Source organism: Budorcas taxicolor, chromosome 18 (genome assembly GCF_023091745.1).
Source record: "Budorcas taxicolor isolate Tak-1 chromosome 18, Takin1.1, whole genome shotgun sequence".
NCBI classification, from domain to species: Eukaryota; Metazoa; Chordata; class Mammalia; order Artiodactyla; family Bovidae; genus Budorcas; species Budorcas taxicolor.
This window is the reverse complement of record NC_068927.1, coordinates 36,388,618-36,408,171: the sequence shown is the minus strand read 5'-3', so window position 1 is coordinate 36,408,171 and position 19,554 is coordinate 36,388,618. Positions and strand designations below refer to the sequence as shown.

Here is a 19,554-nt window from a genome sequence, read left to right as displayed (position 1 = left end):
GCCTCCCTTTCCCCTAAACTAGTCTACCCTTCTCACCCTTTCCATGAGACAATGAAGAGAACGTATCTCTTCCCTAAACTACGAAAACCCCAACCTATCGATTCCCTTCAAACTAAAAAGAATTCACTCAACCTTTTTCCCAAACCTGAGGGGGCATTCGGCGTATCCTGCCCTAAACTGAAAAGGACCGTTTCCCCTTTTCACTGAAGTACAACCCATCCCTGTTCTTCCCCAAAATTGAGGGTAACGTGTTCTACCTCGCAGCCAAACGGAGTCATTCTATCCTTTTCCCAGAATTAAGAGCATCCGTCCCTCTTTCTTCTCCAACTAGGGGTAAATCATCCCACCTCCTCCTTTGAATTGAGTGTAATCTATTTTCACTTCTTGATCCAAACTGAAAGGGAGCCATCTCCCTGCTTCCACCAAATGAAGGACGCCCATCCACTTCATACCTCAGCTGAAAGAAATCAGGACCTTCTGGTCTCTAAACCTAGGCGGACCTGGCGGGCCACGATCTGAAGAAACTTCCACCCCATCTTACCCTAGCTGTCTCTCAAGAGAGCACAGCCTCACCGCCCCCAAGCCCAAAGAAAGCCTCTCGACGCTCTGCGCATTCTCGCAGTGGGTGAGGGGACGCGCGAGCTCGGGTTTTCCCGGGACTAGCCTGTGAACTAACGGGACCACGATCACGCCCTCTGAGTGACTGGCTGCAAGCTCCACCAACCGCAGTACTGCCCCCGACCCCGCGCGTCCGGAGACTAGTATTGGCTCCACCCCCTTCCTCGGCCCCGCCTCCGTCTGGCCCCGCCCCTCTCCCTCGGCGTCCTGCCCGGCCCCGCCTAGATAGCGAACTAGTTGAGTAGAAGCGGCGGCGCGGCCCGGACCCTCCCGGAGGCAGCCAGTGGTGGAGGCATGGCGGGCGAGGAAGACCGCGGGGACGGGGAACCTGTATCACTGGTGACCGTGCGGGTGCAGTACCTAGAGGACACCGACCCTTTCGCATGTGCCAACTTCCCGGAGCCGCGCCGGGCCCCCACCTGCACCCTGGACGGGGCGCTGCCCCTGGGCGCGCAGATACCCGCCTTGCACCGTCTGCTGGGGGCGCCGCTCAAGGTGAGGGGAGCCGGAGAAAGATTGGGGGCTACTGATGGTTCAGGGTCGGCTCTATGAAAGCTTTCGGGAGCCTCTCAAGCAGAGGCTGAAGCAAGGGGGTGCGCTCCTCCGGGAAAGTTTAAGGCTGGGCACCCAAGGTACAGGTTGCCCGGCCGGTGGGAAACGCCTTTCGAGTTGAGGGTAACTCAAGAAGGAAGATGAAAGCTTGTACTCTGCGGCACCCAGGCTGCCCTTCGAAATGAGGCCACCTGGGGAGGCGCTCAGGGTCCGCTCCCTGCCCGCCTGCTCTGCATGGGGGTAGCGTGGGCTTTTGGGTGGTAGCGGTCCTAGAAGACGCAACTGAGGATGGACCAGCTTTCACCTGCTTTAGGTGAGGTGGGGGCGGGACCACAAGGAGGGGCGGGCCCGGGGCGGGCCACCAGAGGTGTCTTGACGCAGGATTGGGTCCTGCGGGATTGAGTGTGGCCCGTGCCGGGTGAGGCCCCGCTAGGGAGTGCCGGCGGAGGTGAGACCACGGGGTGAGGGGAGTTCCCTGGAAGCGGCCTGGCCCGGGACATCCTGAGCACGGGAGGCTGCACTGGTAGAAAAGCCCTTTAAGTCACCGCCCCCACCATCTCCGCAGCAGCCGCCGGCCGGGGGCTGGAAGGGAAGTAGCGAGACGGGCTAATTTTAAATCGTCGGCCTGCCCTAGTTTGCCTGCACCCCAGAGCCTACTCATGCACGGTGCCGGGAGAGGCCCTTTTGCAAATGGCCCGCCCTACCTCCCCTCCTGCTCGCCGCGCTCAGCCCCCCGCAGGCAGCCCTTTCCGGCGCACTCGGTTTCCGGGCCAGGACTCTGGGAGGCACACCACCACCTCCCGGGGTGCCTCGCCAGCCAGTCGGCACCAAGTGGTGAAGCGAGATTTGGTGGAAGTGTCCTCCCTTGCTCCCAGGCTTAGCTGGGCGCCGAGTTGCGCAAACTTGCCCCCGGGCCTGGGGTCTCCCCTGGAATGTGCCCCAGGCGCCAGGCCCCCAGCCTGCATTCCTAGCTCTGCGGGTCTGCCCCGCCTCTGAGCGCGGGCGGGAGAAGCGCTGAGACTCGGCCTAGGGAGTGGCGCGTGTCTGAGCGGAGCTCAGGCTTCAAGGACAAGGATTGAAGATAGCAGCGCATTGCCCTCTCCAGACTTTTGATGTGACCCCTCCTTGTTCTGCCCTGTTCAAAGGAGCATACCGAAGTGGACCTAAAAGAAGCACCTCCAGCCAGAAGCCACCTCCCATTCAGAATGGGCGCTGGGGAGAGGGGGGTGCTGAACTGAGGCCAGGTTCCTGCCTCCAGACTCCTGGAACTCCTAGTACTGAAATAAGCCTGGAGCACGACAGGGAACATAGTATTCCTCCCACCCCCTGCCCCTGGAGGACACAGCTTAGCCCTAACACCCCTTCTCCAATCAGGGGTGAGTTTGGGAGGATCAGCATTACCCCTTACCTCTCCCCCTCATTTAGGGACCCATCACCACCACCGCCTCACCAGGTGCTCTGCCCTCTGTTCTCTGCTCCCTAGCTGAGAACTGGGATTAATATGTTGTGTGTGTGTGCTCACTTGTGTCCAGCTCTTTGCGACCTCTTGGACTGTAGCTTGCCAGGCTCCTCTGTCCATGGCATTTTCTAGGCAGGAATACTAAAACAGGTTGCCGTTTTCGTACTCTAGGGGATCTTCCTGACCCTGGGATCAAACCCTCATCTCTTGTGTATCCTGCATTGGCAGGTGGATTCTTTTTGCTCCACGTGGGAAGGAAGCACCAGGATAATATGTTAAGTAACCCCCACCTCAGTCCTTTCTGATCTCCCCACTTTCATGATTTCCCACCTGGTCTACCTGAGGACTGCCATATCCCCCACAGGCAGGATAGGGGCTCGGACACTGGGTTACCACTGTGCCTGGGGCCAGGACTCCCTGGGGCTGGCATCTCTGCCAGGAATGGTCAGATGCACTGTGATGTGTATATGCCAAATATAAACTGTGACCACAGCCCCAGAATAGAAGGCCAGAGGAAGAAGGGCTGAGAATAGGGTAGGGGCAGGGACATCAGAGAGCAGGGCTCCTCCTTGTAGGAACTGTCAACAACTGGTCCCTCCGCTAGTCCTGGAAGTGCTGCCCCAGGGGCACAGACATGACTCAGGCCTGCTTCCACAGCTCTCTAGAGGGGAGAGGTGGCCCCCAAACCCAGACCTCCCCATCCCAGGCTGTAGAGCAAAAATAAGAGGCTTACTGCTTCATCCTTTGCACAGTTGTCCAGCAGAACAGTTCACAGCCAAGTGACCTCTGCCCCCATCCCCCCAACTCTGGGCACTGACCCCCTTCAACCCTGCAGACCCTGCCCAATCCCTGGGAAAGTACAGAGGCCCAACCCACTTTCTCTCTGGGGCTCCACCCCACACACCCCATTGGGCTGTGGCTAGCCTATAGAGTTCCCCGAGGAGGGCTTCCTTTTTAAATGTTCAGTTTTCAGGTCTGAGAAGGCCTTGCTCATTTCCTCCCAGTCTAGGAGGAAGCTCCTGGCCACAGCCTCTGACTCATCTCCTGGCCCTTGGGAGGTGGAGGGTGGGGGTGTGTCCGGGCAGTGCCTTGGGTCATGTGTAGTGTCCCCAGGGGAACTCAGGGGATCTGTCTGGAGACAGGGGCCCCTGCCCTAAAGGAGAACCTAGCCCTCTGGCCCTGCCTCATCTTCTTTACCCAAAGCTTCCCAGTCCCACTGTCCTTGCTACCCTTTGCCCTTCTGGGCCTGCCTCCGGAGCCCCTCCCTGATATCCCAAGGCTCTGCCACATCTGGGATGGCACAGACTTCCTTCTCCCTGGGCTCCAGGCAGAGGGACCTGGGTACTGCTCTGACCCTGATGCAAAGGCCAAAGGAGCCCCCATTCCTAGCAGCAGAGATGACCCTAGAAATCTGTTCATTCCCAGCAACTTTGTTTTCCCAGCTGTGGCTAAACATTGCAGGGGAGCAGGTGTACTTGTTTCCTGACCTTGCCCCTCCCTACTCCAGCCTCAGTTTACCCCTCAGGAAGAGCTGTGGCAAAGGGGCTAAAGTGTGAACCTGACCTTCTGGGACAGGGACCATGTGACAGGGTCCCAGAGGATTCTTAATAAGATGGGGTCCTCTGGTGATCAGCTGAGCCCTTTGGAGATCTCTTTGGGAGACTGTAGAAGATGTGATGTGAGCATGAGTCATGGTCTCCCCCAAGCTTTCCCTGGGGCCAGCATGTCCAATTTGCTGTTCATTCTGGGCTGCAGCCTGGTAAGGGACCCCATGAACTTGGTCCTGACAGAAGTTGGCTCTGTTACCCCAGCAGGTATGATGTGCGTGTGTTCATTTGTGTTCCCTTGCCGGAACTGGGAGGACCAGTTTGGGGTATTTGCACAGTTCAGAAAGCTGAGGGGCATTCTCCAGCCCTTGGCAACCCCACAGGCCCCAGCCCTCACTCCACCTCCCGCCCAGGATTCCCTGGAGCATTTCCAAAGTCCATGAACCCAAGATCAGTTCAGGGAGCCCTGGTCCCATTCCTGATTGTGCAACCTGGGGCAAATTCACAGAATTTCTGAGCCTTGGTTTCCTCACCTATAGAAGGATTATCAGGAGAATCAAGGCACCAGGCAGCCCAGTATGTGGCACAGAGAAGGCATAACAAATGCGGGCTCCCACCCTCAAGGCCCATTCATGTCATCTCATTCAGGAAGCCAAAGTCCAATTGGAGACCCAAGATAAGAGGGAGGAAAGAGAATTACAGGTCAGTATTGCTGATGAACATAGATGCTAAAATCCTCAACAAAATGCTATCAAATAGAATCCAACAACACATTAAAGGATCATGCACCACAATCAAGTGGATTTTTCCCCAGGGATGCAAGAATTCTTTACAAATCAATCATGTGATACACCATATTAACAAATTAAAATAGAAAACATCAGAACACAGGGTATTAGGAAAGGAGAAGAAACAGATAGTTAAATTATTTCCTAAAGCAAGAATCCTTCAGCATGTAATTCTTCATTTTTCTCCATCTTCCTTGCCCCTGGCATTCTCACCCAATTATACTGTTATGAAAAATATTGGGGAGTAGACACCATGGTCCCCTAAGCTTGCCCCTGAATATAAAACCACATGTGACAAGTTGGTTTGAGCTGCCAGAAAAGCCTGAGTCCAAGGAATGAAGAGAAAAATGGGCAAGACAGAGGTAGGAGATTAAGAGGTATAAGCTGCTATATATAAAATAAGTTACAAAGGCTTCCTCAATGGCTCAGATGGTAAAGAATCCGCCTGTAATCCAGGAGACCTGGGTTTGATCCCTGAGTCAGGAAGATCCCCTGGAGGAGGGCATGGCAACCCACTCTAGTATTTTTGCCTGGAGAATCCCATGGACTGAGGAGCTTGGCGGGCTACAGTCCATAGGGTCGCAAAGTGTCAGACATAACTGAGTGACTGAGCATGCATGCTTGCATGCGCAAGAATAGATAGTACAGCACAGGGAATATAGCTAGTATTTTAGAATAACTAAATCTTTTTTTTTTTAAATTTTGGCTGTACCACGCGGCTTATGGGATGACCAGTGGTTGAACTGGGGCCCTCGGTAGTGAAAGCTTGGAGTCCTAACCACCGGACCACCAAGGAATTCCCAAGTATAATCTTTACAAATTGTGGATTACTACGTTGTACACCTGAAACTTATACAATATTGTAAAATCAACATCTCAGTAAGAATAAGCAAATAAATAGAGAAAAATGAGCTAGAGCTGGGAGCCTCCACCCCAAGGCAAACATCAGAGAAATGAGGAAGACAAGAGCCTGGAGGCAATCCGAGATATGGGCCTGTGCTGACCCCAAGCACTGTCAGCAGGGACCAGAGTTTGGGCTGCCTCCAGGCTGGCCCAGCCCCAGGGTGCGAGAAACAAGGCCCAGAGGGTTGGTGCTCAGAAGGGTGACCCCAGGAAGGGGCCAGGGCTGTGAGGGACAAGCAGCACCCAGCTGGCAGGAAGTCTCCGCTCTTTGCAGCTTGCCTGATCCCGCCCCCCACTACATCTCCTCAGAACAGACAGCTAGAAGTGGAGGCGGGGGGCGGGAATCATCCTAGAGGCTCTGGACCTCCCCCCAAGAACTGGGGCCTAGGCAGGATAAGACAGGCAAAGTGGCTGGAAGAGCCATGGCTACCATCACAGAGAGAAAGGGGCTCATCTGAGGAGGCGGAGGGTGCTGGAGCATTCAGTCTTCAGGTCCCTGCCCCAAAGGGACGTGGGCATCCCAGGGGTTCTGAAAGGAAAGGGCCATTCTCAACTCACAGAATTAGATCCTGGATGTGGGCCTGCAGGAGGGGAAGAGAGCGTTCTGTGGGTGTGCTCACCTGTGCACAGCCAGTAGCATGTGTATGTGTGTGTGTGTACACCCTGCCTGACCATATACTTGGCTGTGTGAGCTGCTACCAGGCATAATCTGCTCACCCCTCCAGTGTTTACCTTCACAGTCTCCTCTCAGCACCCGAGGCTGTGCTTCTGCATTTATTTGTGACCTTTTTCTGAGTCAAACCTGCCTACCTCCCAAACAGAGTTGGAAGACAGGGAAGGCAGAGGGAGTAGCTTATTTCCTGGTGCGTCCTGAGCACGTAAAACCAGCCAGGTTCATAAATATTTGAATGAATGAGCTCTTCTACATGTGTGTGATTTGAGGGATCTCTGAGCGGGGGTTGTGGCTTTGGGGTCCCAGAGTCTTCCAGTCCAAAGTGGAAGGAGATATGGCTGTGCCTGGCTGGGGGTGGAGTAGGGTGGCTGCTGAGTCACTGTGTGGGAAGAGGGATCAGGAGAAATGTGGGACTGCCCTCAGCTGAGCTGGCCCCAGACAAAGTACCTCAGCCCTGGGGCCTTGCCTCTCTATAGCAGGGCCCATTCCCAGTAGGCCCTGGAGAGGATGACTCTGCTCCCAGGGAGGGGAGAGAGGCCATGCCCGCCCAGGGGAGGGCAGGCAGCCAAGCAGGAAGTGGGACAGAACAGGCTGGAGTGTTTGTCCTATGTCCCATGTCCCACGCAGGAACCCAGGGAAGGGGGGGTGTCACCCAAGGGCCTTACAGGCTGAACTGCCAGGAAGGAGCCGGGTCAGGCTCTCAGGCATGAGCAAGAATACTCAGCGGAGGCAGGACAGGGGCAGGAGCCGGACTCCCTTAACCCCATGGGACTGAGGGCAGCTGGAAGCCTTGGGCTGGGTCCAGAGAAGGGCAGGGCTGACAGAACAACAGGGCACATGTTGAGGTTGACTTGTCCAATAAGATGGAGACCAGAAGACGCCCTGCCTCTCCAGAAGTGGGCTTTCCCTGGGCCTCTCAAGTCAAGAGAACTTAGCTGAGCCCTGCACACTGGCGTGGTGCTGTGGAGGAGGTGACGAGGAGAGGCACGGCGCTGCCCTCAGACTGTCCAGAGTCACCTCACTAGGCTTCTCTACCAGCATTTCTCAAGGGGCCAAGCATCCTGCCTGGTGGTGGTGGTAGTAGTCCCAGTGGTGATTGTGTGGAGAGGCTCAGGTGGGTGGGAGGCATGGGCAGTGAACTCATGGATGAAGCATGTACTTTCTTGTTACACTTCAGGTTCCAGGGATCCACTATAGGCTGACTGTGAAAGTGAAAGTGTTAGTCGCTCAGTCATGTCCAACTCTTCACCACCCCATAGACTGTAGCCTGCCAGGCTCCTCTGTCCATGGAATTCTCCAGGCAAGAATATTGTAGTGGGTTGCCATCTCCTTCTCCAGGGAATCGTCCTGACCCAGGAATCGAACCCAGGTCTCCTGTATAGCAGGTGAATTCTTTATCATCTGAGCCACCAGGGCAGCCCTCAGTAGGCTGACTGAGTTACACCCTAAAATCTGGTGCTCAGTAGGCCTCTTGGAGGCCTTTGAGGTTTAGCTAGGACCGTGGGGACTATCTGAGTCTTTGCATCAGCTGAGCAACTGAACTGAACTGTGGGGACTGTTTGGGGATAGAGCAAAGACCCTCAGGCCTGGAGGGACTGGGAGCCCTTCTTCTCACTGTCTTGACTTGGAGTGACACTCATCCCTCCCTGAGCTAGGTTTGCACCTCCCAGCATTCTTTTTTTTTTTTTCTCCCAACATTCTTAACATTTTATCCTTGGACTTGAATGCTTGTGGCTGCAACTTATCACCACACAGAGCTGTGAACTTCCTTGAAGGCAGGAACTTCCTCCTATCTTGTCTCCATCCCTCTTCCTCATTCACGTACATTAGCTCAACAACCATTTAGGGAGCATTTGCTGTGCCCCAGATGTGTGCTAGGCTCTGCAGATGTCATATGGACAAGACAGACATGGTGCCTGGACTCGAGTACTCACAGTTAGTGGGGAGGGATCCTAGTGCCTAGGATGTGCTGATGCCATGTGGAAGGCCTCAGAGGAGGGTCCATAAAAGGGCTGGAGGGATTTACATAGCAATGGCTAGAGGAGTCCAAGAAGGCTTTGCAAAAAGGAATTATCTGAGAATTCCCTGGTGGTTCAGTGGTTAGGACTCTGCGTTTTCACTGCCGAGAGTGCAAGTTCAAACTCTGATCAGGGAACTAAGATTCTGCAAGCTGCACGGGCACAGCCCCAAAAAAGCATTATCTAATCAGAAACCTAAAAAATTGGGGTAGGTGTGAGCCACAAGAAAGCTCTTTGCATGGGTTTTGCACCTAGTAGGCCCAAGAGAATTGACTGCTCAGGGAATGCGTAGCTGCAGTGCAGGCCTCTGCCAGTACCCTGGGTGGGGAGATAGGAGGTCATGGGGTCTCCATGCATACCCCTGCCACCTCTTCCCCAGCCCTGACAGCTGGTCCCTTTGCCCTCAGCTCGAGGACTGTGCCCTGCAAGTGTCTCCATCTGGATATTACCTGGACCCTGAGCTGTCCCTGGAAGAGCAGCGGGAGATGTTGGAGGGCTTCTTTGAAGAGATCAGGTCAGAGCGGATGGGGTCAGGAAGGCAAGGCTGGCTCCCACCCTTGCTGCCATGCTGGATGGGCTGGCTCAGGGGTCAGCGGCCAAGACACCTGATCTCTAGCCAGGGCTGTGGGTCACTTCCTGCTGCCCAGGGGAACCGTGCCAGGGGAATCCCAAGGCCTGGCCAGTGTTACCTGCTGCCTGGGATGGGAGTGGGGGCTCACCCACATAATTGAGATGCCTGCGTTTGCACAAACCCTCCTATCTGGACAACCCCTGGGCTTGGAAAAGCAGCTGGCAAGGAAGGAGCTGGGCCAGGGTTGGCATGTGGGGAGGTCTTTGGCTGCCTTGGCATGGATGGAGGGACCTCAAGGAAAGGGCTGAGAACTGCTCACTGGGCTCCTTGATTCCAGCAAAGGGCGGAAGCCTACTCTGATCCTGCGGACCCAGCTCTCCGTGAGGGTCAATGCCATCTTAGGTGAGTGTGTAAGGATATCAGCATACACCCCGCTTCCCAGTTGGCTCAATTTCTTTCAGGCCTGTGCTGGACAGTGGACAGGACAGATGAGAGGCGGGATGTTTCCCACCTATTCCTGTTCTGACCCCTTCTCCCAGGGCCAGGGCAGCTGCTAGACTGTGATAGGTGCTGCCCAGAGTCGGGGAGTTGTGGTTGTGTCCCCTTGAGATTTCCATGCACACCTGCCCCTTGCAGAAAAGTTGTATGGCTCCAGTGGCCCTGAGCTCCGCCGCTCCCTCTTCTCACTAAAGCAGATCTTCCAGGTGAGGCTCAGAGGTGGGCTGGGGGTGGGCATCCAGGCCCAGCCCCACCCCCCTAAACTCCCCTTGGTGCCCCCAGGAGGACAAGGACCTGGTGCCTGAATTCGTGCACTCTGAGGGGCTGAGTTGCCTGATCCGCGTGGGTGCCGCTGCTGACCACAACTACCAGAGCTACATCCTCCGAGGTTAGCCCCACCCCTCTCCCGTGATCCCTGCCGTCAGTGACCCCTTCCTGACCTCTTCTTGTCCCTGTGTCCCCAGCCCTAGGCCAGCTGATGCTGTTTGTGGATGGGATGCTGGGGGTGGTGGCCCACACTGAGACCGTGCAGTGGCTGTACACACTGTGTGCCAGCCTGGTAAGTGGCTTTCCACCCAGCCACACACCCTTTTCCTACTGCCTCTATGGCCCTTAGTTTCCTCAGCAAAGTGGGATGGAATGGAGTGGGTCTGTGGCCCCTCTAAGCCTCAAAGGCAGTTCAGCACCTGGTCCTAGAGATGGCTCTTTCTGCTTAGACTGTCCTCTCTGGGTCCAGCCCCCCGGAGCCCTTTCCCCTCCCCACCAGGAGCCAGCACAGGTCTGGTCCCAACCCCACTCACACGTGGTGACCCCTCCCCCCAGTCCCGCTTGGTGGTGAAGACAGCCCTGAAACTGCTGCTGGTGTTCGTGGAATACTCTGAGAGCAACGCACCGCTGTTCATCCGTGCAGTCAACTCTGTGGCCAGCACCACGGGTCAGAGACTGTCCCTCCCTCCTCCAGCGCTGGGAACCCTCTCTCCTACTTGTTCCCACATGACCTCTCCCCTTTCTGGGTGGCAGGTGCTCCTCCGTGGGCCAATTTGGTGTCCATCCTGGAGGAGAAGAACGGCGCTGACCCCGAGCTGCTGGTGTACACTGTCACCCTCATCAACAAGGTGGGATGTAGGGAGCCAAGGGGGAACCCAGGGCCATCCTGGGCCGCTCAGTCTCTTGTCCTCTGATCCGCATCAGCTTCAGCCTTGCCCTCCTATTCCCACCCTCCAGACTCTGGGAGCCCTCCCGGACCAGGACTCCTTCTACGACGTGACGGATGCACTGGAGCAGCAGGGCATGGAAGCACTGGTCCAGCGCCACTTGAGCAAGGCGGGCACTGACGTCGACCTGCGAGCCCAACTTGTACTCTACGAGGTGGGCTGGGCCATCAGGGCTGGAGAGAGGAGGGGAAGGACGGGCTGAAGGGGAGGAAAGAGAGGGGGCGCCATTATCCAGGGCCCCACTCCATCGACTTGGGCCTCAGCCACTCCCTTCTGGGCCCAACTCTGCTAGAACGCCCTGCGGTTGGAGGATGGAGACCTCGAAGAAGCCGTCACAGGTGGGCGGCGCACCACCCGCCGAAAACCTTCCTCAGAGGAGGGCAAGAGGAGCCGTCGATCTCTAGAAGTGCGCTCCCCGGAGCCTGGGTAAGAACACGCTACCTCGGCGCCTGGGGAGGGGTGGATCAGCCAGGAGTAGCCCCGCCTCCTGACAGGCCACAACTCCAGCTCCACAGGCCCCGCCTCTCCGGTCGTCTCCACCTCCACCACCAGCCCGGTCCTGCTGACCAGCCCCACCTCCAGCCCCGTAGGCCCCGCCCCACCTCCAAGCCCCGCCTCCAGCCCCGTGGGCCCTGCCTCTGGCCTCCATAGCACCTTGAGCCTCTTTCCGACCATCTCCGTGGCGCCCTCATCCGACAGCTCCTGTGAGAGGAGCGTCTACAAGTAAGTAGGGAGATACAGGCTGTCGCGGGAGTCTTCTCTCCAACTGTCCCTCCTCTCTGCGCCCCTCCACGGGCCCTCCGCCTCCTCTGCCCGAACTTCTCTGCCAAACGCGTGCTTTCTCTTTCTTTCCAGACTTCACCAAACTGCTCCTGTTTGGTAAGTGACTGCCGGGGGGTGGGGTTCGGCTCTGACTGGACCTCGTCCTTCTGCGGCTTTTCTTCATCTCTTTCTGGCATTCCACCTGTATTGTCAATGTCATCTGTCTCTCTACCCCCTTCTGTCTCAGTTTCTCTGTCACTGTCTGTGACTCTCTCATTTCGCTGTGTTTGTCTTTTACTGCACCCTGTCCTGCGTCATGTCCGTCTCTCCTCTCCATTTCCAGTTTCCCCGCATCACGCCTACCCCACTCCCTCCTATTCCCATTGTTACTGGGAAGTGACCCCTGATATCACTGCCCAGCTCTGTGTGGGTGTGAGCAACTGGGCGCTGTGGGGTGGAGCAGGCACCACAATTACCATTTCTTCCTCTCATCCCCTCCCCACCCAGGGCCCCTGAGAGCCCACCTGTCCCCCAGGTCCCTACTGGGGAGGCCAGGCTGGAGTAAGTACAGAGGCCAGCCTGCCAGGCCTGCCATGTGCTCCGGGCTTCAGCATTGCTTCCCCCAGCGGGGGTTCCATGTGCCTGATGCAGCCAGAGCTGGGGGGCTCTCTCAGACTTATGCCTCCTCAGATACCCAAGGACTAAGCACTGGAAAACAGCTCACTGGGGTCATAGAGGTCCCTGTGCTTTAACCGTGGCACCTTAACCGCTTTGACCAGTGATGAGGATGTGAATTCCCAACCTGGAGCCGATTCTGGATCCTCAGCCCAGGATTAGTGCTGGGAGGGACCGAGGGTGCTATGTTGTGCAGAGGTGGAGGAGCAACCTCTGTCTAAGGGCAGGACAGAGACTGAGTGCCAGCAGAGGCTGGAGGGGCCAAAAGAGATGGGATCACCTTCATTATGTCAACATAAACTGAGTGCCTGTCATTTACCAGGCCCCCTTCCTGGCATCGGTCATGGCTCTTGGAAGCTGCCAAGGGAGGGACAGCCTAGTGTGGCCACTGGGACATCTAGCCCCTTCCCCTGCTCTAAGGGTCCTTGTCTAGAATCAGAACAGTGAGCATGAACAACAGCAAGATTACAAGTTAGATGTCACGTAGAACTTTTCCCATTTGTTGACCTAGGAGTACTGGGTTGGTAGTGACCTCCCCAAATGTGGAAGACTGAGTGGGGACTGGCCGTGGGCAGGTCCTGGTCTGCTCAGCGCATGGACTGTTCCCTGTGTGTCTGTGTGTGCCTGCAAGTAGGGGCAGTGCCCAGGGGCCGAGCAAGGCATGCGCACCACCCTGGGCTGGAGTATGTCAGACACCTTCACTGACAAGTTCCTCCCCCCAGAGCCCGGTTCCTGGAGAATGTAGCAGCAGCAGAAACAGAAAAGCAGGCTGCGCTGGCCCAGGGCCGGGCAGAAACATTGGCCGGAGCCATGCCCGATGATATGGATGGGCGTCCAGGTGAGTAGGTGGGTGGGCAGTATCCACCCACGTTGCCCTGTTGCTCTAGAGAAGACATGACATTGACAGCTGCTTCCCTTTGTCTAGACACCCGAGAATCAAGGCACTCTCAGGAACCCACCCCTGCACTCAGGACACCCCAGAGTGCTGCCCCCCGAATCCTGCTGCGTGCCCAGCAGAGCCTTGAGCCAGAGCCCAGGGAGCCATTGGCCCCACCAAGCCCTAAGGCTGAGCCTGTGTGGGAGCTCCCTGCCCGTGTACCCAGGCTCTGCATTGGGGACCTGGACTTCTCAGATCTGGGGGAGGATGAAGACCAGGACATGCTAAACGTGGAGCCTGTGGAGGCGGAGAAAGGGATCCCACCCCCACCGCCCCCACCACCCCTGCTGTCTGGAAGCCTCTCACCTCCTCCGCCTCCACCTCCCCCACCCCTCAAAAGCCCCTTCCCACCAGCCCCACCCCCACCCCCTGCTGCCCCTCTTCCCCACTCAGCACCTGATGGCCCTGCCCTCCCCACCAAGAGGAAAACAGTAAAACTCTTCTGGCGGGAGCTAAAGTTGGCTGGAGTCCGTGGAGGCTCTGGCAGTCGCTTTGGGCCCAGCCCCACCCTGTGGGCCTCACTAGAGCCTGTCTCGGTGGATACAGCCCGGCTAGAACACCTGTTTGAGTCCCGAGCCAAGGACGTGTTGCCTTCCAAGGTAAGCACACCCTCATCTGCAGGGTAACCCCAGGGGAGAGGGGAGGGAGCCAGAGCTCAAAGGTCTGAACTGCGGGGGAAACTAAGGCAAAGAAAGGAGGAGGGACTTGTCTGAGGTCCTTCAATGAGGGTTTAGCCCATCCCTAACTAGCATCTAAGCCCATCCTAAGGCATTGCACATCCCAGAGCCCTGGCTGTGGGGTAATTGCACCATTTGGGCTACTGAGAGTGGGGCCTTGGTGTGCCCTCTTAGGTTGTTGCCCCAGTTAGACCCTTTCCCAGTCTTATACTGCCCTTCCCCCAATGTCAAAGAAAGCTGGTGAGGGCCGCCGTACAATGACCACAGTGCTGGACCCCAAGCGCAGCAATGCCATCAACATCGGCCTAACCACACTGCCTCCTGTGCACGTGATCAAGGCCGCCCTGCTCAACTTTGATGAGTTTGCCGTAAGCAAGGATGGCATCGAGGTAGGGATACACAGTGAGGGGTGTGGGGAGCTGGGCCCTCTCCTTTGGTTGGTGGCCACTTCCTGCCCCTCCAGTGGTGGGCATGGGCTTGGCATTTCTGCAGAGCAGTCTTCAGACTGAGGCTGCCCCAGATGACCTAGGGAGGAGTCAAGGTCAATACCCAAGGCCTCAGGCCAGCACTGAGTGGCCTCTGCGGGGCGGTGGGTGCATTCTCAGAAGCTACTGACCATGATGCCCACGGAGGAGGAGCGGCAGAAGATCGAGGAGGCCCAGCTGGCCAATCCCGACATACCCTTGGGCCCAGCCGAGAATTTCCTGATGACTCTCGCCTCCATCGGGGGCCTGGCTGCCCGCCTACAGCTCTGGGCCTTCAAACTGGATTATGACAGCATGGAGCGGGTACTTGGGTCACGGGATGGGACAGGCAGTAGGGACATGGGAGCATGATGACTGTGTAGTCTGAGTCCCTGATCTCCCCTACCAGGAAATTGCAGAGCCACTGTTCGACCTGAAAGTGGGCATGGAACAACTGGTGCAAAATGCCACCTTCCGCTGCATCCTGGCCACCCTGCTGGCTGTGGGCAACTTTCTCAATGGCTCCCAGGTGAGTTGAGAGCCTGTGGGGGTGAGGACAGGACTCTGGAGCCGCCCGCGCCCAGGCTCAGACGGGTCGTTTCAGAGCAGCGGCTTTGAGCTGAGCTACCTGGAGAAGGTGTCGGAAGTGAAGGACACAGTGCGTCGCCAGCCCCTGCTGCACCACCTCTGCGCCCTGGTGCTGCAGGCCCGGCCCGACTCCTCCGACCTCTACTCGGAGATCCCCGCCCTGGCCCGCTGCGCCAAGGTCAGCACCTGCCCTCTGCTCAGAGATCCCTGCCCTGGCCCGCTGCGCCAAGGTCAGCACCCGACGGGCCCGACTAAGGCTGGCCATGGCGAGGGGCACCTCTCCTCTCCCTCCCTCCGAGTGGGCTGCCGGGCCAGGGCTTGCTCAGGCTCTGGGCTTGCGTGTGGGCTCTGTCCTCTGCCAGAAACACTCTTCTCTTGGCCTGCCTACACCGACTCAGTTTTGGGTCTGTTTAGCTGCCACTTATCCCAAGAAGAGGCTTCCCTGGTGGCTCAGATGGTAAAGAATTTGGCCGCAATGCAGGAGACCCAGGTTCGACCCCTGGGTCAGGAAGACCCCCTGGAGGAGGGAATAGCAACCCACTCCAGTAGTCTTGCCTGGAGAATTCCATGGACAGAGGAGCCTGGTGGGCTACAGTCCATGGGGTCAAAAAGAGTTAGACATGACTGAGCAGCTAACACTTTCACTATCCCAAGAAACCTCTATTCCCTACTGTATCACACGGACTTGCTGGTCTCTTGCACGAGACTGTGAGCTTTTGGAGGGCAGGGGTCGGATCTGCTGTTTGCTCAAGGTCCAGGCTGACCATCCCAGCACAGAGGCAGCCTCAGGCAGTGTCTTTCTGTAGGGGGACTGCATATTTACCCCCTGCTTTTCCAGGTGGACTTTGAGCAGCTGACTGAGAACCTGGGGCAGCTGGAACGCCGGAGCCGGGCAGCTGAAGACAGCCTGCGGAGCCTGGCCAAGCATGAGCTGGCTCCAGCCCTGCGTGCCCGCCTCACCCACTTCCTGGCTCACTGTACCCGCCGTGTTGCCATGCTGAGGATTGTGCACCGCCGTGTCTGCAACAGGTGGGGGCACTGCAGAGGCGGGACTGCCACCACCATCCCTCAGACCCCAAGCAGGACTCAGCCCTCCTCCCCATTCTACCCACCTAGGTTCCACGCCTTCCTGCTGTACCTGGGGTACACGGCAGAGGCAGCCCGTGAGGTCCGCATCATGCAGTTCTGCCACACGCTGAGGGAGTTTGCACTGGAATATCGGACCTGCCGGGACCGGGTGCTGCAGCAGCAGCAGAAGCGGGCCACGTATCGTGAGCGCAACAAGACCCGGGGACGTATGATCACTGAGGTGGGTGTGCCTTCCGGTCTTGACTGCCACCGCCGTGGTTTTCTTCTTCTACACTCCATTCACCCCCTTTCCCCTCTCTAGACAGAGAAGTTCTCGGGTGTGGCTGGGGAAACCCCCAGCAAGCCGTCTGTCCCTGTGGCTGTGAGCAGTGGGCTGGGAGAAGGTGATGCTGATAGTCATGCCACCATGAAGAGTCTGCTGGCCAGCAAGCCTGAGGATGCCACACATGGCCGTCGCAGCAGAGGTAGGACCAATGGCTGCTGGGGGCAGTGGGCTTTGGGGCCACTCTGGCCTGACCTTTTTACCTGGCTCCCACAGGCATGGTCCAGAGCAGCTCCCCAGTCATGCCTACAGCAGTGGGGCCCTCCACTGTACCCCTGGAAGAACCTCCAGGCTCCAGTTTACCCAGTGACACTTCAGATGAGATCATGGACCTGCTGGTGCAGTCAGTGACCAAGAGCAGCCCCCGTGCCTTAGCTGCTAGGGAACGCAAGCGTTCCCGTGGCAACCGCAAGTCTTGTGAGTATTCCCCGCATGCCCGCTGCCCACCTTAACCCCATCAAGCCCCACCAACCCTGCTCTGTCTTGCAGTGAGACGGACGCTGAAGAGCGGGCTGGGAGAGGATCTGGTACAGGCACTTGGACTGAGCAAGGGTCCTGGCCTGGAAGTGTGAAGGTGCTGCCTCCGGAACGCCTATCTGGGCCACAGCCCGCAGTGCAGGAGACTACAGTGAGGAGGCACCAAAGCAGAATTCTGGGCCTCTTCTCAACTCTAGGGCCACTCTGGGCCCGTGGCCAGTGCCGTGAGCAGTATTAGCTATGTGTGCCCGTGTGGGTGTGCGTGTGCATGTGTGAGCTCCCTGGATGCATGGAGCATAATAAAGTTTTCCTAGCCAATCAAGTCTTTTTCTTCCTTCAAGGAACCCACCACGATGGGCCTGTAGCAGAAAAGAAAATTCCAAAGAACTGGCTGTTCCTGCCTTATCTCTCTTATTATCACCCACAAAGCCATTAGCCACATTATAAGCCATTTATTCAACAATCCTATACTCTAGACTGCTTTTGGCCCCTGGACTAGGCCCTCACTGCTCCTGGCATGGGGACCACATGGCCTGATAGAGCCACCCAGGGCTCAGAAACCTGGGGCCATAATGTCAGTGGCTATAACCGCTTCATCTGCCGCCGCTCCTGTCGGCGCTGCCGTTTCTCATTGTGCTCTGGTGCTGGGGCGCCACTGTCTGCTGTGAACCAGGGGCCCAGGACATTGACCCACAGGAGGTAAAGAGCTCTGCCTGGAGCCTAGAAGAAAAAAGGTAACTTGAAGCCAGGTGCAGGAAATGAAAGAAGAGAAGGCTTAGATGCTCCAGCTCCTCCTCAGGAGCCCCACAACCCACATACCAGGAGCCAGAAGGACCAGATGTAGAGGGAGAAGCAGCTGAGCACCTGCACAATAGCTGTCAGTAGGATCACATCTTTAAGGTGCCTGTGGAGAGAAGGGAAGCTGCAAGGGCCAAAAATAGTAGCTGGGGAATTCCCTGGTGGTCCAGTGGTTAGGATTCCATGCTTTCACTGCTGAAGGCCTGGGTTCAATCCCTGGTTGGGGAACTAAGATCCCACAAGCTGCGCAGCACAGCCAAAAATTTTTACATAAAAATAAGAGATGAGCCCTAGTTCAACTCCCTTCCACCCGCTTCAAGTTGCAGGCAGCTGTGGGTCTTGGGCTATCTGGGCCCCAGCACCCCAGCCCTGGCGCTGCTCACCTGGGCTGACAGCGGGGGACACTCACTCTGCCATGCCCTGTTCCATGTTGAGATCCATTCCACCATCCACCAGGGCCCCATCCTCAGAGAAGGCTGCCCTTGCCATCGAGCTCATAGAGTGGTAGCTGGCCCCGTATACTGCCAGACTAAAGACCAAGGCCATCTGTGGTACAAGAATGGGGGTGTTAAAAGGGCAGCCACTGACCCTATGGGCTTACCCACTTCCCAGGATCGGGGACACTTACCCAGGCCCAAAATGAGGCAGATGAGTAGAAGAAGACCAAGGTCACAAGACAGTAAATGGCCTGTAAGCAGACACAGGATCAGGCTAGGATCAAAAGCTTACTTAACCATGGACCTTCCTTGACTCTAACTCTGGACCAGGTGATGAGACAAATTGTTTCTTACAGGGTTGGGGGAAGAGATCTGCTCCCAGAATATACAGACACCCCTGACACAGGAAAGAAGCCCCTGTGCATTTAAGATGGGAAAGACTCAAGTCCATTTGAGACTCACACCCTCATTTTGCTTTTGTTTTTCGTTTTGACTATTCAGCACTTTCTCTGCACCAGGATTCTTTCTCATTTATTTGGCTGCACTCGGTCTTAATTTTAGCATATGGGATCTAGGGAGTCTTAGCCACTGGACCACCAGGGAAGTCCCTCTCTTATTTTTAATTGTAGTTTTCTTCTAGAGCTTTGGCTGTCACACACCCCCACCACTCTACCCCACCAAACAGAGCTGAGGACTATGGAACCTTGGGTGGGCACAAAAGCAAGGAGGGAGGCACTTACATTAGCCCCCAGTATGATTCGCAGGTAGAACTTCAGGGTCTCTTTGTTCTCCTCAAATATCTGCTTCTTCCCTCTCGTGCCCACTTTTCCTTTGGGCTGCAGAGAGATAATGAGATACTACCAAAATTCTCAGGAGTCAGGACCTTCCTTAGCCGCCCCACCATTTCGGTTAGCTGAATGAGCTTGACTGGCGTCCCTCTCCGGCCTCTGCTGAAGTAAACCAGATCTGGGCTGACGCTCTCCTGCCTCAAGCACCTCAGCTCTCTAGCTAGTCCTGATACTGTTTGATACCGACTCCCATCGCCCCTCAGGCCCCTCGATCTCTGCAGCCCTGGTACTGTCTGCTACAGACTCCCAGCCCTCTCTGGCACCAGCTCTGGTATGGTCCTGGATGGCCACTGGATGGCGCCCCCCTCCAGAGAGGGGGCCATTGGATTGACCCATTTCCCTTGAAGCCCTTCCTCTGATTTCAGTCTCCCGGCCCCAGGAGCGCTTTGCCATGAGGACCACGCCCTACTCGCCCTCCTTACCGCCATAGTGAGACGCAAATACCCAACCAAGGAAAGAAAGGAGAGAGACCGAAACCGCACTCAGTAGGTACCACATCGGCAGCACAGGCACTTCCGGTGCAGATCCAATACGTCACACCTGGGACGGAAGTTGGAGGTCCACTTCCTTCCCAAGCTCCGCCTTCTAGAGTCGGTAGGACTACACTTCCCAGAAAGCCTTGCGCGGGGGCGGAGGCGG

At 56.8% G+C, this 19,554-nt stretch overlaps 2 protein-coding genes across 3 annotated transcripts; one reads left to right on the top strand and one right to left on the bottom strand.

Annotated features, from left to right (window-relative positions):
- The first annotated feature begins 851 nt into the window (after positions 1–851).
- FHOD1 (formin homology 2 domain containing 1) lies at positions 852–17,150 on the top strand. Of its 2 annotated transcripts, none has more exons than XM_052655239.1 (24): positions 852–1,113; positions 8,966–9,072; positions 9,467–9,531; positions 9,766–9,833; positions 9,910–10,015; positions 10,092–10,186; positions 10,450–10,561; positions 10,648–10,742; positions 10,852–10,995; positions 11,134–11,267; positions 11,349–11,564; positions 11,697–11,720; positions 12,111–12,164; positions 13,001–13,116; positions 13,609–13,814; positions 14,126–14,281; positions 14,498–14,680; positions 14,766–14,885; positions 14,961–15,122; positions 15,783–15,973; positions 16,061–16,253; positions 16,335–16,497; positions 16,572–16,772; positions 16,845–17,150. In XM_052655239.1, the coding sequence occupies exons 1-24, from the start codon at positions 913–915 to the stop codon at positions 16,925–16,927; spliced, it is 3,195 nt and encodes a 1,064-aa protein (XP_052511199.1). In that variant the 5' UTR covers positions 852–912; the 3' UTR covers positions 16,928–17,150. The 2 variants fall into 2 exon arrangements, with proteins under 2 accessions (XP_052511199.1, XP_052511198.1); XM_052655238.1 differs by having other exon boundaries at positions 13,204–13,814.
- Positions 17,151–17,264: 114 nt separating this feature from the next.
- On the bottom strand, positions 17,265–19,471 carry TMEM208 (transmembrane protein 208). The gene is made up of 6 exons (XM_052655240.1): positions 19,338–19,471; positions 18,808–18,903; positions 18,259–18,318; positions 18,040–18,176; positions 17,652–17,736; positions 17,265–17,552 (listed from the first exon to the last, which is right to left on the bottom strand). The coding sequence occupies exons 1-6, from the start codon at positions 19,341–19,343 to the stop codon at positions 17,415–17,417; spliced, it is 522 nt and encodes a 173-aa protein (XP_052511200.1). The 5' UTR covers positions 19,344–19,471; the 3' UTR covers positions 17,265–17,414.
- Between the last annotated feature and the right edge of the window lie 83 nt (positions 19,472–19,554).

Excerpts from the sequence above, each read along its gene's own strand:
- FHOD1 (XM_052655238.1), top strand. The coding sequence starts at position 913 with ATGGCGGGCGAGGAAGACCGCGGGGACGGGGAACCTGTATCACTGGTG. Across the intron at positions 10,016-10,091 it reads CCAGAGCTACATCCTCCGAG|CCCTAGGCCAGCTGATGCTG; the intron begins GTTAGCCCCACC and ends CTGTGTCCCCAG. Across the intron at positions 16,498-16,571 it reads ACATGGCCGTCGCAGCAGAG|GCATGGTCCAGAGCAGCTCC; the intron begins GTAGGACCAATG and ends TGGCTCCCACAG.
- TMEM208 (XM_052655240.1), bottom strand. Across the intron at positions 18,319-18,807 it reads GAATCATACTGGGGGCTAAT|GCCATTTACTGTCTTGTGAC; the intron begins GTAAGTGCCTCC and ends GTCTGCTTACAG. Across the intron at positions 18,177-18,258 it reads CTGCCTCATTTTGGGCCTGG|ATGGCCTTGGTCTTTAGTCT; the intron begins GTAAGTGTCCCC and ends CTTGTACCACAG.